This window comes from Berghia stephanieae, chromosome 6 (genome assembly GCF_034508935.2).
Source record: "Berghia stephanieae isolate SIO BIC M18660-M18661 chromosome 6, UCSD_Bste_1.3, whole genome shotgun sequence".
Taxonomy (NCBI): domain Eukaryota; kingdom Metazoa; phylum Mollusca; class Gastropoda; order Nudibranchia; family Aeolidiidae; genus Berghia; species Berghia stephanieae.
Window position 1 is genome coordinate 29,234,082 of NC_088365.1, and position 12,500 is coordinate 29,246,581.

At 34.8% G+C, this 12,500-nt stretch overlaps 1 protein-coding gene across 1 annotated transcript in view; it reads left to right on the top strand.

The window, feature by feature from the left end:
• LOC144974807 (fatty acid synthase-like) overlaps window positions 1-12,500 on the top strand; it is a 59,238-nt gene that overhangs the window by 8,173 nt on the left and 38,565 nt on the right. The window contains exons 4-11 of the mRNA XM_078918096.1: window positions 1,074-1,244; window positions 2,161-2,361; window positions 4,721-4,843; window positions 6,716-6,795; window positions 7,971-8,121; window positions 10,340-10,544; window positions 11,198-11,435; window positions 11,981-12,214. Of these exons, the coding sequence (XP_078774222.1) occupies window positions 1,074-1,244; window positions 2,161-2,361; window positions 4,721-4,843; window positions 6,716-6,795; window positions 7,971-8,121; window positions 10,340-10,544; window positions 11,198-11,435; window positions 11,981-12,214 (1,403 nt within the window). The remainder of the gene's footprint in view (window positions 1-1,073; window positions 1,245-2,160; window positions 2,362-4,720; window positions 4,844-6,715; window positions 6,796-7,970; window positions 8,122-10,339; window positions 10,545-11,197; window positions 11,436-11,980; window positions 12,215-12,500) is intronic.

Consider the following 12,500-nt stretch of genomic DNA (forward strand, 5'->3'; position numbering starts at 1 on the left):
TTTTGGATCTGCTCCCCATGTAGTGTTTGATTCCAATTCTTCGATGCAGAAAAGGTCTACTTCCTGTTCACTTCCTTGGACGATTTTTTCCATTTCCCTTTTCGTTTTCTTAAGTTTGCCAGCACAGCACAACGTGGATGGCAAAAAAAAAAAAAAAACAATAACAGAGACCATAGTGACGTCATCTTTATTCCATCTATAACAACTTCAAGAAGAACAAAATACCAAACATGGAATTTATTACAGAAAGATCGTGCCAAATATTTCTCTGTCCCCGATTAGGGATTTTAGTAATGTATTTATGTTTTCATTGTTTTTGTTGTTGGCTGAAGAAGGGTTTTGAACCCGAAATGTTCCGTATATAGTATCCTGTTCTTTTTTAAATTGTTATATTTATTTTTCTTTATTACTTTTTGACAGTCCATAGCCTAACAGCTTACTATCACATTTGTTCTGTCTGTAAATTCATTTTCATACACAACTATGATCCACCTTTAAAGTTTTTTTAGTCCGATTTAGAGTTTTAGTGAGATCTTATCACCCAACTAGCGATTTACAAGCAATACAAAGAGCTGAGTGACATCGGCTTGCTTCATTTAATAGGAAACAAATGTGTGATGCCAAAATACCGCTTTCAAGCTCATTGGGAGTGTAAAACTAGTCATCCGGAGGACTGTACACACATAAGTTTGTGCAAGTATTCTTCTGGTTTTAGAGTGAGAGCATGACTGTGCCACCATATGATTCAATATATATCCTATTCATTGTTTACTATTTACTCCAAAGAACTGGCTACGCATTTCCAAGGAGTTTTGAACAGGAAGAGAGGTAGGTATGACGTCACGACCTTACGAGGTCCCAGGTTTGAAAGTTTTTAGCAAGATGAGGTTCATTTAAATCGATATTTGAAGGAAAAGTTTATGGCCAAATTTTAAAATACGTGTCTTTCCAGAGGACGGCAATGAACTGGTTAATTTTTGAATTTTCGAGAGCATTGAGCATTGTGGGCCAATGAATTAACATATCTATTTTTATATTAACCTATTATTATTCTGTAACCATTTTGTCATCAGGAGAGAGCATGGACACCATGAAAGGAACCAAAACTTCTGTGATAGTTGGTGCTCTGCCCAGCGACAGTCCCGAGTCGGCTCTGCAACACAAAAGAATCAACAACTATTCCTACATCGGTTATGTCCCCTGCCATATGGCTAACAGGATCAGTTACTCCTTCGACCTGAAAGGTGAGTGGAGGATCTAGTGGTCAGTTCAGCTACCGAAACGATAGTCGTCGTCATCATCATCGTGATCATCATCATTATTATTATTATTATTTTTATTATTATTATTATTATTATTATTATTATCATCATCATCATCATCATCATCATCATCATCATCATCAGCTTCACCATCACAGATTTTAAGCGTTTTGACTTTTTTGCTCTCTCTCTCTCTCTCTCTCTCTCTCTCTCTCTCTCTCTCTCTCTCTCTCTCCGCTATCTAATATATTACTATTTTGAGGAGGGCTGTTACTTTTATTTTCAACTCTAGGTTTATATAGCCCAAAATAAAATAAATGTACTCAACAAAGTCCTCTACAAGGAGGTCTAAGCCATTAGCAAAACTTAACATGTACGAGGGGACATATGCCTGTAAGCCGCTATTACAATTACAGATCTTGAACATTTCGAAATTCGGTGTTTTTAGAAGATAGAATTGCAGTCATTTTAGTTAACTTAAAATTAACAATTAACTCACAAAAAGATTAAATAACACTTCTAAAACCTTAAAAGTATGCAGTCTGGCATCAACTTTCATTTTCAATATGTTTGAATGACTTTGAGAATCTCATGAAGTTGTAAAATTGGAGTCTAAATTTCGTAATTCTACCATTATTTCGTAACAATAGACATGTTTGAATTCTATTACATTTTTTAGGACATGCCAAATCTGTTACCAGACAACAACTGATTGTGCTGAGAACAATTAAAGTGAAAAATCTTCTTCGAAGACCCAAGTTTTGTGTCGCCTACAGTGAGATTCGAATACAGGGCTCAAGTGCTATATACCACTGGACCCGGAAAGCCGCACAATAAATATTTATATAAGTTATATACTAACTTTCAATCATAATTATAATATCTGGGTTTTTTTAAGGGCCAAGTTTCACCATTGATAGCGCATGCTCATCTTCCCTCGCTGCCATGGAAACGGCAGTCAACCACATTCGAATGGGCTACTCCGACAGCGCCATTGTTGCCTCGTGCAATCTGGTACAAAATCCGTATTCTACGCTGACTGCAACACACGTTGGGATGTTGTGTTCCTCTGGCTACTGCAAGGCCTTCGACAAAGATGGTAAACTTAATAATTATGCATTTTTGTATTTCCGGAAGTGCTACCAACCGCCCCACCAGCACGCAAACTATCATTATTATCATTATTATTACTATTGTTATTATTATTATTATTATTATTATTATTATTATTATTATTATTATTATTATTATTATTATTATTATTATTATTATTATTATTATTATTATTATTATTATTATTATTATTATCATGTTATTAGAAGAAGGAGAAGAAGATTACAAGGTATTCAAGGTAGGTCCGGAAAATAAAAACGGCTTGAGCTATTATATAGCGCAATATACACTAAACGCGACCAAAGAGTTTACAAATAAAGTTTAGTTCCCTCAAAATACTATTGACAGAACAGTTGTTTCGATTCAAAATTCTTCTATCACTGACATTGAGCTAACTCAAATGCAAACATAACAGTTCAAAAGTTTTTGTGAATTATTGAGACAAATTAAATAGTGCTATTCACCACCAAGGCATCATGAGTTTTGACCGGACAGTCTCTCCTCCATCATATAGTCTATTGTAACCCATTGTCTTTTTAGATGTTTATTACATAGATTATTGTCAAGGTGACTCCAAGATAACAGCCTAAATGTTTAAATTATTATTTATGATAAGAACAATAACCCTCCAGAGTTTATGATATAAAATCGACCTATAACACAATTCTTTTAAAAAACAATAATAAATAAAACAAATAAATTAACAACAACGCGTATTTAAAATTTTGACCAGAAAACTCGTCCGTAGGTAATTATCGATCTGTTAAAATGACCATCATCTTGGCAAAAACGCTCAAACTTGAGACTTCGCGAAGTCCCCAGGTTTGAGAGGTTTTGCCAAGATGATGGTCATTTTAATCGATTGATAGTTTAAGGCGATTTTCTGGTCAAAATTTAAATACAGTTTTTTTTTTCAGAGTACGACAGAATAACTATTCAATCGCAATCCATATTAAATGGGTCGTTCATGGCAGATGATTTAAACATTCTGTTGGGGAGCAATAAATAGGCAGCTGTGACTTCCGTCATTCATGTTGAATTGAAAAGAAGCAAGTTTCCAGACTGTCCAGTTGCTAATTTCCAAAGCTTTATGGTTTGTTTGTTGTTGTTACTGTTGTTGTTGGTGGTGTTTTTTTGTTTGTTTTTTGTTTGTTTTGTTGTTTGTTTGTTTTGTTTTGTTTTTTTTTGTGTTTTTTTTTTGGGGGGGGGGGGTTTGAAGCCTTTTGCCATTTATAAAAAAATGGGTTTGACATATTTAAAACCACTTAATTCAATCTATTTCACAGACAAAGTAATAATAATAACACAAAATATAACTAAGATTTTCCTTTAACTCGCAAGACGGGGTGATTCTGTTTTAAAAAACCATATCAATTCATACTCATGGCAGCTGATTAAGAAAATTAAAATCGATTTCCACTTTTACGTACATTTTATCAGAAAAGTGATATCTGGAAAAGTTTGGCATTTTTTTCAGACCGAATTTGTTGGATCTGGTAAGCAGTTATTTGAGTACATTATAGATTGGTGTCCTATCCAAAGAGATGCAAACACTTGCTACTGTTCTTTTAACGCTACAGAATCCATAATAAACCTAAAATACCAGGTTCGAGTCCAACTCGCTAGGTTGTGTGTCCTTATGCAAGTCTCTCACCATGGCTCGCACATAGTGCTGCGCTCCGACTTATCTAAACTATAAAATCTTTTTTAAATCCTCCTTTAAACTACATCTTAAATTCAAATCCCCCCCGCCCCCCCCCCCCGGGGGGGGGGATTAATAAAGATAAATTTATTTTATTTCACACATTTTTTAAAAAGACGTCTGAAAGGCATTTTCTGCTTTCTGGAATTGAAATGTATTTTCACGTGATTTGATGGGGGAAAATAAAATGTTGTAAACCACATGTACATGGTAAAATTCTGGATGTAAGAGTGCGACCATAAAATAAGAAAATATCGCATCATATTATTTTACCCCTCCTCATTAATAATAACACGTAATGATATCACGTTTACAATAATAATTTGTGACTTCAGATTATGAAGAATTAAATTTCACTAAAATTAGATTATATTTAAAGATATCATTTAAATGTCTCTGGACGTGTCATTTATTCAAATATGACGAAATCAGACTCGATTAAGGGGTAGAATAAAAGATTGCTTACACTCTTGCGTTTTGGAATTCGAACTTTGTTCCCAACGCGCAATCGCGAGCTCGGGCAGCGGTTAGGAACACGTCCGGAATCCCAAAAGGGAAGACTGTAAGAATAGTAGATTCACAACCTTTATGCCACACTTGTTAACAGTCTTAAATGGGCATTTATTATATAAACTTTGCACAGGTGACGGTTTTGTCAGAGCTGACGGGAATATGGCTATTCTAATCTGTAAGAGGAGCCAGGCTAAACGAGTGTATGGCACCATTATGCACCTACGTGGCAACAACGACGGTTTCACCAAAGCAGGTGCGTTTCTTTCGTGCAATGACACAACACGTTTAGCAATTTTGGCCAGAAAACTTAAGCTTCGTTTATCATTAGATTAAGATGACTCGAAACTTGTCAAAAACTCCAAGCTTTTTTTTTACAAGTTGAAGATCATCAGTCAAATCAATCAGTTAAAAGGATAGAAATAGTTCTTAGCCAAAATGAAATAAAGTTGTTTTGTCAGTGTATAAAAGGATTATCACTACTTTCAAACTCAGCAATAAAACGTCTTGTGTTATTATCACCATTATCACAATTTATGTTAACGTCATTTCTTTAACCTCAAGGAATCGTACAATTATTATCATAATTATCAAGAACTGAAGCACTATCGTTTCTATTGTCTTTTTGATGTAATCATCCTTATAATCATCATCATTAACATCACCGTCCATTCTTCTTCTTCTTCTTCTTCTTCTTCTTCTTCTTCTTCTTCTTCTTCCTCTTCTTCTTCTTCTTCCTCTTCTTCTTCTTCTTCTTCTTCTTCTTCTTCTTCTTCTTCTTCTTCTTCTTCTTCTTCTTCTTCTTCTTCTTCTTCTTCTTCTTCTTCTTCTTCTTCTTCTTCTTCTTCTTCTTCTTCTTCTTCTTCTTCTTCTTCTTCTTCTTCTTCTTCTTCTTCTTCTTCTTCTTCTTCTTCTTCTTCTTCTTCTTCTTCTTCTTCTTCTTCTTCTTCTTCTTCTTCTTCTTCTTCTTCTTCTTCTTCTTCTTCTTCTTCTTCTTCTTCTTCTTCTTCTTCTTCTTCTTCTTCTTCTTCTTCTTCTTTCTTCTTTTCATTATTTTTTTTATTATTATTATTATTATTATTATTATTATTATTATTATTATTATTATTATTATTATTATATTATTATTATTATTATTATTATTATTATTATTATTATTATTATTATTATTATTATTATTATTCATCGTCATTATCTTTTAATCAGCATCGTCATCGTCATCATCACCATCTTCTTCTTCATCATCATCATCATCATCATCATCATCATCATCATCATCATCATCATCATCATCATTGTCATTGTATAATTAGGTTGTCACTACTTTCAAAATCATCTTGGCTATCCTTATCAATAAAACATCTAGTGTCATTATCACTAGACGTCTTTACACATTTTGCGACTAAAAACATTTTTATAAAAACTGAATCTAATTCTAATCCAGCTCACGAGTTGCGAGTGAATGGAGACTCGAAGTCGAAGGTTCTCTTCAAAGAACAACCAAAAAAACGATTAGAAAGTATGGTGGAGCAAAAGTTATTCTGCTGGCATTGTAACTGACTGAAATAATGTGATTCATCAGATCACACTTTCTGTTTTGTTTGTTTGGTGCTTGGTTCAATTTGTTCGAGTTTCAATGAAACTTCCATTTGCCTAAGTATAGAATCGACAGTCGATCATGGACATTATTGTAGTCTGATCAGTCGACAGTCAATCAAGTGATTTGATTCATCATGGCAAAAGTAAATTCAAATATGAAACGGAACGAAATATATATATACCGGATGTGTTGCTAATTTGCTCTTTGGAATTTTTTTGCGTTGAAAGTATGAATGTCGGTATCTTACCTGCCACCTTGTGCTAGGGAGCTTGATGTTATCAGCAGAAAATAACCAAATTAGTCGACGTCCTTGCAACGCCCACTTCTAGGCAAGAGCCTAGCTAGTCAGAGACTAGAAAACGTTAATAAAATTCGTTTATTTTTTTTTTATTTTTTGTCACTAGCTTCGCTCATTTGCTAGAATAGTAAAGAACTAAATCTAGTCCGCTTACAAATAATTGGGCCCAGGTAACCACAAATCCATCGTTACAATATAAATGTGTGCGTATTGCATGTACATTGTTACAGGTCTGTCTGTCCCATCAAGTGAATCGCAGTCGAGTGTGGTGCAGAAAGTCTACAACGACCTGGGCATTGATCCCAACATTGTAAGTAAACATGTTTATTGTTTATCTAAATAGGCTTTTCGTGGACCGTCAAGTGTATATGCTTTTCAGTCAAAAATAAAACATCACTTTTTTTACAAAAACATGTTTTAAGTTTCTGTCAACGTTTTGTATTTATTTGATATCGATGCTTTCTTCTTTTGAGTAAGAACTGAAAGCGTGTCTGTTTGTGTGTGTATATGTGTGCATGTGTGTGTGAGAGAGAGTGTGTGTGTGTGTGCGTGTGTGTTGTGTGCGTGTGGATGTGTGTGTTAATGCAATTTAGATTATCACACGTAACTGTCAAGCGCATATAGCATGACCGAGTCATGGTTATGCGCCATACAGTGTTGTAAGATATTATTTATTATTATGAACATTATTGAATTATATGGAATGACTATGCTTAACACGTTCAACAATTCTCTATAATATATTTTCGCACCAAACCATGAGTACATAAAATGTTCAATCCATACAATACAATTCACCTGTTAGGTGAATTTTTGTACTAGCCCTTTTATTATATCATCACCTATAGGAAAGTACTTATTTATACATGAATCGTGTGGGGGTAAAGATGGTAAAGTTCCTTATCCAAAAACTTTAAAGTTGAGATAAAAGCTTTGATACCAGTGTCAACCATCTGATCACTGTCCACAGTCAACAACAATGCCTGACATTTGTAGCAATACGTAAAGTCAATAATGCTGGGTCACAACCGCCGACAAAAAATGGAGATCAGCTTTTCTTTGGAATCAGTGTTACACCACCACCATCACCATCACCACCACCAATACAACAACAACAACAACAACAACTACTACTACTACTACTACTACTACTACTACTACTACTACTACTACTACTACTACTACTACTACTGCTGCTGCTGCTGCTGCTTCTCCTACTACTACAACTACTACTACTATAGTCTAAAACAACTACTACTACTACTACTACTACTACTACTACTACCACTACTACTGCTGCTGCTGCTACTACTATTATTTCTGTTACTACTTTCTACTTACTACTACCTCCACTTCTTCTCTTCTTAAAAACTGCACTTCATGTTAACAAAAAACTTCAAAACAAAAATCTCAACCCGAGACTTCGTTCAGAGCACGATAGAAGTTAATTTAAAAGGCTCTTTTCAATGCTATATTCTGCTTTAGGTGAGGTTTGCTGAGTGTCATGGACCAGGGACCCAAGTCGGGGATGGAGTGGAGGTGGATGCCCTTGCCAAGTATTTCTGTTCGGCAAGAGAGGGTTCGCTCTACATTGGTTCAGTAAAAACCAACATTGCTCACTGTGAAGGCGCCTCTGGTGAGTGTTGGAGTTCAAAATCCAGAACAGGGATAAGCAAAGATATATATATATATATATATATATATATATATATATAATATATATATATATATATATATATGGTGTATTTCAATTTTGCAACACTCCGAGTATTTAACCGTGCTTTGTGTCAACATGCCATATGATGCTTTTGTAGATAACCCAGTACAAATTGCCTGTTGGGCACCTTTTCTAACCAGAATTTTACATTACATTTTACATTTACATCTCCTATAGCAGGGTACTCATTTAGACCTGAGTCAGAGAGGTAATATATGTTAAGTGCCTTTGAAAAGAACGAACATAAAGGTCAGAATTGTTCGATTATTATCACCCAACTGGTTGCTGACAATGCTCATTCTGCCGTACTATGAAATAAAAAACGTATTTAAAATTTTGGCCAGATAACTAGCCTTTCAAATATTGATTGATTTAAAAGGCCCCTCATCATGGCAAAAACGCTCAATTCAAAATGTTTACCATGATGAGGGTCGTTTTAATCAATTGATATTTGAAGGGTGAGTTTTCGGGTCAAAATTTTTAATGTAATTTTTCAGAGTATTTTTCAGAGTATGTGTAAAAACCCTCGTGTCAGTAGAGCTCAAGTTGTATATATATATATATATATATATATATATATATATATATATATATATATATATATATATATATATGGAGAGAGAGAGATAGATAGATAGATAGATAGATAGATAGATAGATAGATAGATAGAGAGAGAGAGAGAGAGAGAGAGAGAGAGAGAGAGAGAGAGAGAGAGAGTGATATCTACTAAACGTGCTCAAAGCGCTCTACAACAACACTTAATATGTTGGACGTTACGTGCTTCTGTTAAGCGATATTACAATTTTTTTCGGAAAGAGCCAACGCTGTCTTTTGTCAGATACTCATTTTACACATGATTACAGTGAGAGAATGTGAGTGAAGAGTCTTTTCCAAGGACTCAACTATGCGCCGAGCGAGGCTCGAACCCAGGGCCTTCCGATCCGAAAGCGAGTGTCATACCACTAGACCACATAGCCGCATTCATAGTTCTTGCAATACATACGTTCTTCATTAAAGATAGCTGTATAGCTTAGTGTCAATTTTCTATCACTAGATAGCCCCAAAAATATTATTTAAATGTTTTGGTGTACAAAAGAAATCAGCATGAGAAATATGTTGCTTTATCGAAACGAATGTTACAATTTTCCTATGGTGGGTAAGGAGTGTGTAACCGAGTGATAAAATTTCAATTTTAACTTAATTCATAACATGTTAGTTGAGATAAAGGCTTTTATTGACGAGAGTGAGTTTTGTTTCTTAAAAAGCTTTTACAATAATAATAATAATAATAATAATAATAATAATAATAATAATAATAATAATAATAATATAATAATAATAATAATAAAATAATAATATATAATAATAATAATAATCTCATCATTTTGTCTTTAAACTCCATTCTCGTCACCCCCCCCCCCCCCCCCCCCGCAATGGGGAATATGTTGTAAAAGTCGAGACTTAGAGATAGTATAATAAAGACTTTTTTAGTAACACATTAAGATTAAATTATTGCCCAAATTTTGAAAACAGAGCGATCGTTTCCCGAACAACATGTTGTGAACTGAGAATAAGACAAAAAAGGTCTAGAATGCGATTTGTGTCTTTATTCACCTTATCCATAGGTCAGTTTACACCTTATATTATTGAAACGAGGCATTGTGCCATAATGTTAATTAAACATATCTTAAACCTCAATTGGATTTAGGTCACGTTGAAGCTGAAATTTCGTCATCTTCCAGAGGCGTAAGATCTGACTGAAAGGGATGGATTCTTTGTGCGATGAGACGACTGATAGAACAGGTAGCTGTGGCTATCTGTTTACTTGTATTGCACCATGGTACATACTTCTGTGCTGGTTAATGCAGCCCTGATGACCAAGAAACTCACTTTAGCGGTTTGAAATCTTTTAAGTGTACTTTATGTACGAGTGGAAAGAGTCTATGGGCAAGATGAACTCCTTCAACTGATTGTGGATTAAAGACGTAATGCCGAAACAAATGTGAATATACATTTTAAACAGGTCAGGAGTAGGTCATGTGTATTGTCTGATAAACGTTTCCTAAAGATAGCCCTTGAAGTGGTTGGCGCATGAGAGACCTAATTACTCATTTTTACTTATTGCATTTTCAACAGGACTTGCATCTGTAATCAAATGCTTGATCAGTTTGAACAACAAAAAGATTGCCCCTAACCTTCACTTCAAAACCCCCAACCCCAACATCGCATCGTTGCATGATGGCAGGGTCAAGGTCGTAACAGAGCCCATTCCCATGGAGAGCGGACTAATCAGTTGTAGCTCTTTTGGAGTAGGAGGAACAAACTACAATCTTTGTCTCAGGTTGGTTCTCTCATGGTGACACGGACGAAACCTATGAGGACATCACAATAGATTTTCAGTAGAATATCGGCATTGTCCGACTTTCATTTCTTATGACCTAACTAATCAGATTGTTGATCAGATCAGATAATATGATGCTCTGACCATAGTTTGAACTCCAAGAATTTGGGGGGGGGGGGGGGAGAGAGATTTCTTTTATTTTATCTATTTTTGGGTCTTATTTCATTGCTTTTGTTTCTGGTTTAGGAAAGGGGGGTGGGGTTATTTAATTTTTGATTTTTAAAAAATATTTTAGGCGATGAAACTATTTGAGCCTGTAATTTTGTACGACACACGGGTTATGCTCAGAGACAGGCCGCACAATATTTCTATTTGACGCAGTTTTTTTCTGTTTAGGTGGAAAAGTTGTTTTTTATTTTTATTAACGGCTTTCATATAGCGATATATCAACTAAACAACGCTTGCCAACAACTCTCAAACATGGGACTTCGCGAGGTTCCAAGTTTGAGAGTTTTTGCCAAGATGAGGATCAGTTAACTGTTTAAAACAAAATCTTGAAAGTCTGGGTTTGTCAGATACGTCACATTGGCTTAAATTTGACAGAATGATGTATTTACATTACCAGTAACGTTATTTTCAATTATTCTCTGCAGAGCATTTAAAAACGAGAAAAGAGCACCTCATCCTGCCAGCGAGCAACCTCGGCTGTTTGTTCACGGATGTAGGACCGAAAAGGCAGCACAAGCTATGATGGAAGAAGTTCGGAAGTACAGCCATAACGTGGAATACCATGCCCTCTTGGAACCATCGTCAATTCAACCTACTGCTAGACTGCCATATCGATTTTACGACGTTCTCAACGCTAAAACAGGGGAATATTGTAAAGTTGTGGTATGTTTACCTGCTCATGTTATGTTTACCGTTATCTAGTCAGTGTTTTGCTATTTGTCAGGCTTGTGTTTCGTCGAATGAATTGAAAAAGTTTGAAGTCAAAATGAAAATAATGTTGTGAATCTAAGCCTTTTTTTGTTTAGCTTAAGAAACAAATCTCACTCTGTCCAATAGTTTCATTTCAACTCAAACTTTAAATGTTAAGCTTAAGATTGAATTTTAAGTATCAGATCAAACATCGTAATATATTAAGACAAATGATCACAATCAATTTTATAACGCTTTTGTACATGACGTTCACTCCAAGAAGGATAATGAGATAAAACTCCATCGCATGCAAAAGTAATTTATCAAATTTATTTTCTTTATAAAATGATGAATAAAATTAGTGTCTAAATAAAGAATATTGGGAATCATGTAGAGGTAAGTTATATCATTAAAATTTCTGACATCTCCATTACTGAACAAGCGATAATACTACTCTCATGGGTTTTTTTTTAACTTCTCGAGTTTCAAATAGAAAAATGTATCTACATCTCTTTCAGAAACAATCGTTCAAAAAGCGTCCTGTGTGGCTATCATTTTCCGGCATGGGAACTCAATGGGATGGTATGGGTAAAACGATGATGAGTCTTGACATCTTCAGGAGGTCAATGGAGAAATCAGCGGCTATTGTGAAGTCCAGATACGATCTCGATTTGCTGGACGCAATCTATAATTGTACAGACAAGTCATATGTCCTTCCAGAAATGACATTTGTCGCGATAACAGCAATTGAGGTATGTTGTTTATAAAACGTACTGATTGCATGTCTTCTAGTAAAATGCTCACTATATCTGCCTACCTGACCAGTTGTAGCATTACATAAAACTATGTGTCGCCTTTAAAGAGAAAAATGTCTGACTGAGATAATTTAGCGAGAACTAATCACCCAAATAGCGGTCTAAAACAATAACAAAGAGCTGATTTGTGTCAATTCAATTTATACTATACAGTTAAATCACTATGCGAGTTTATAATTTTATACATTGATATGAGTTCAGCGTTAAATACGTTATGCGTAAT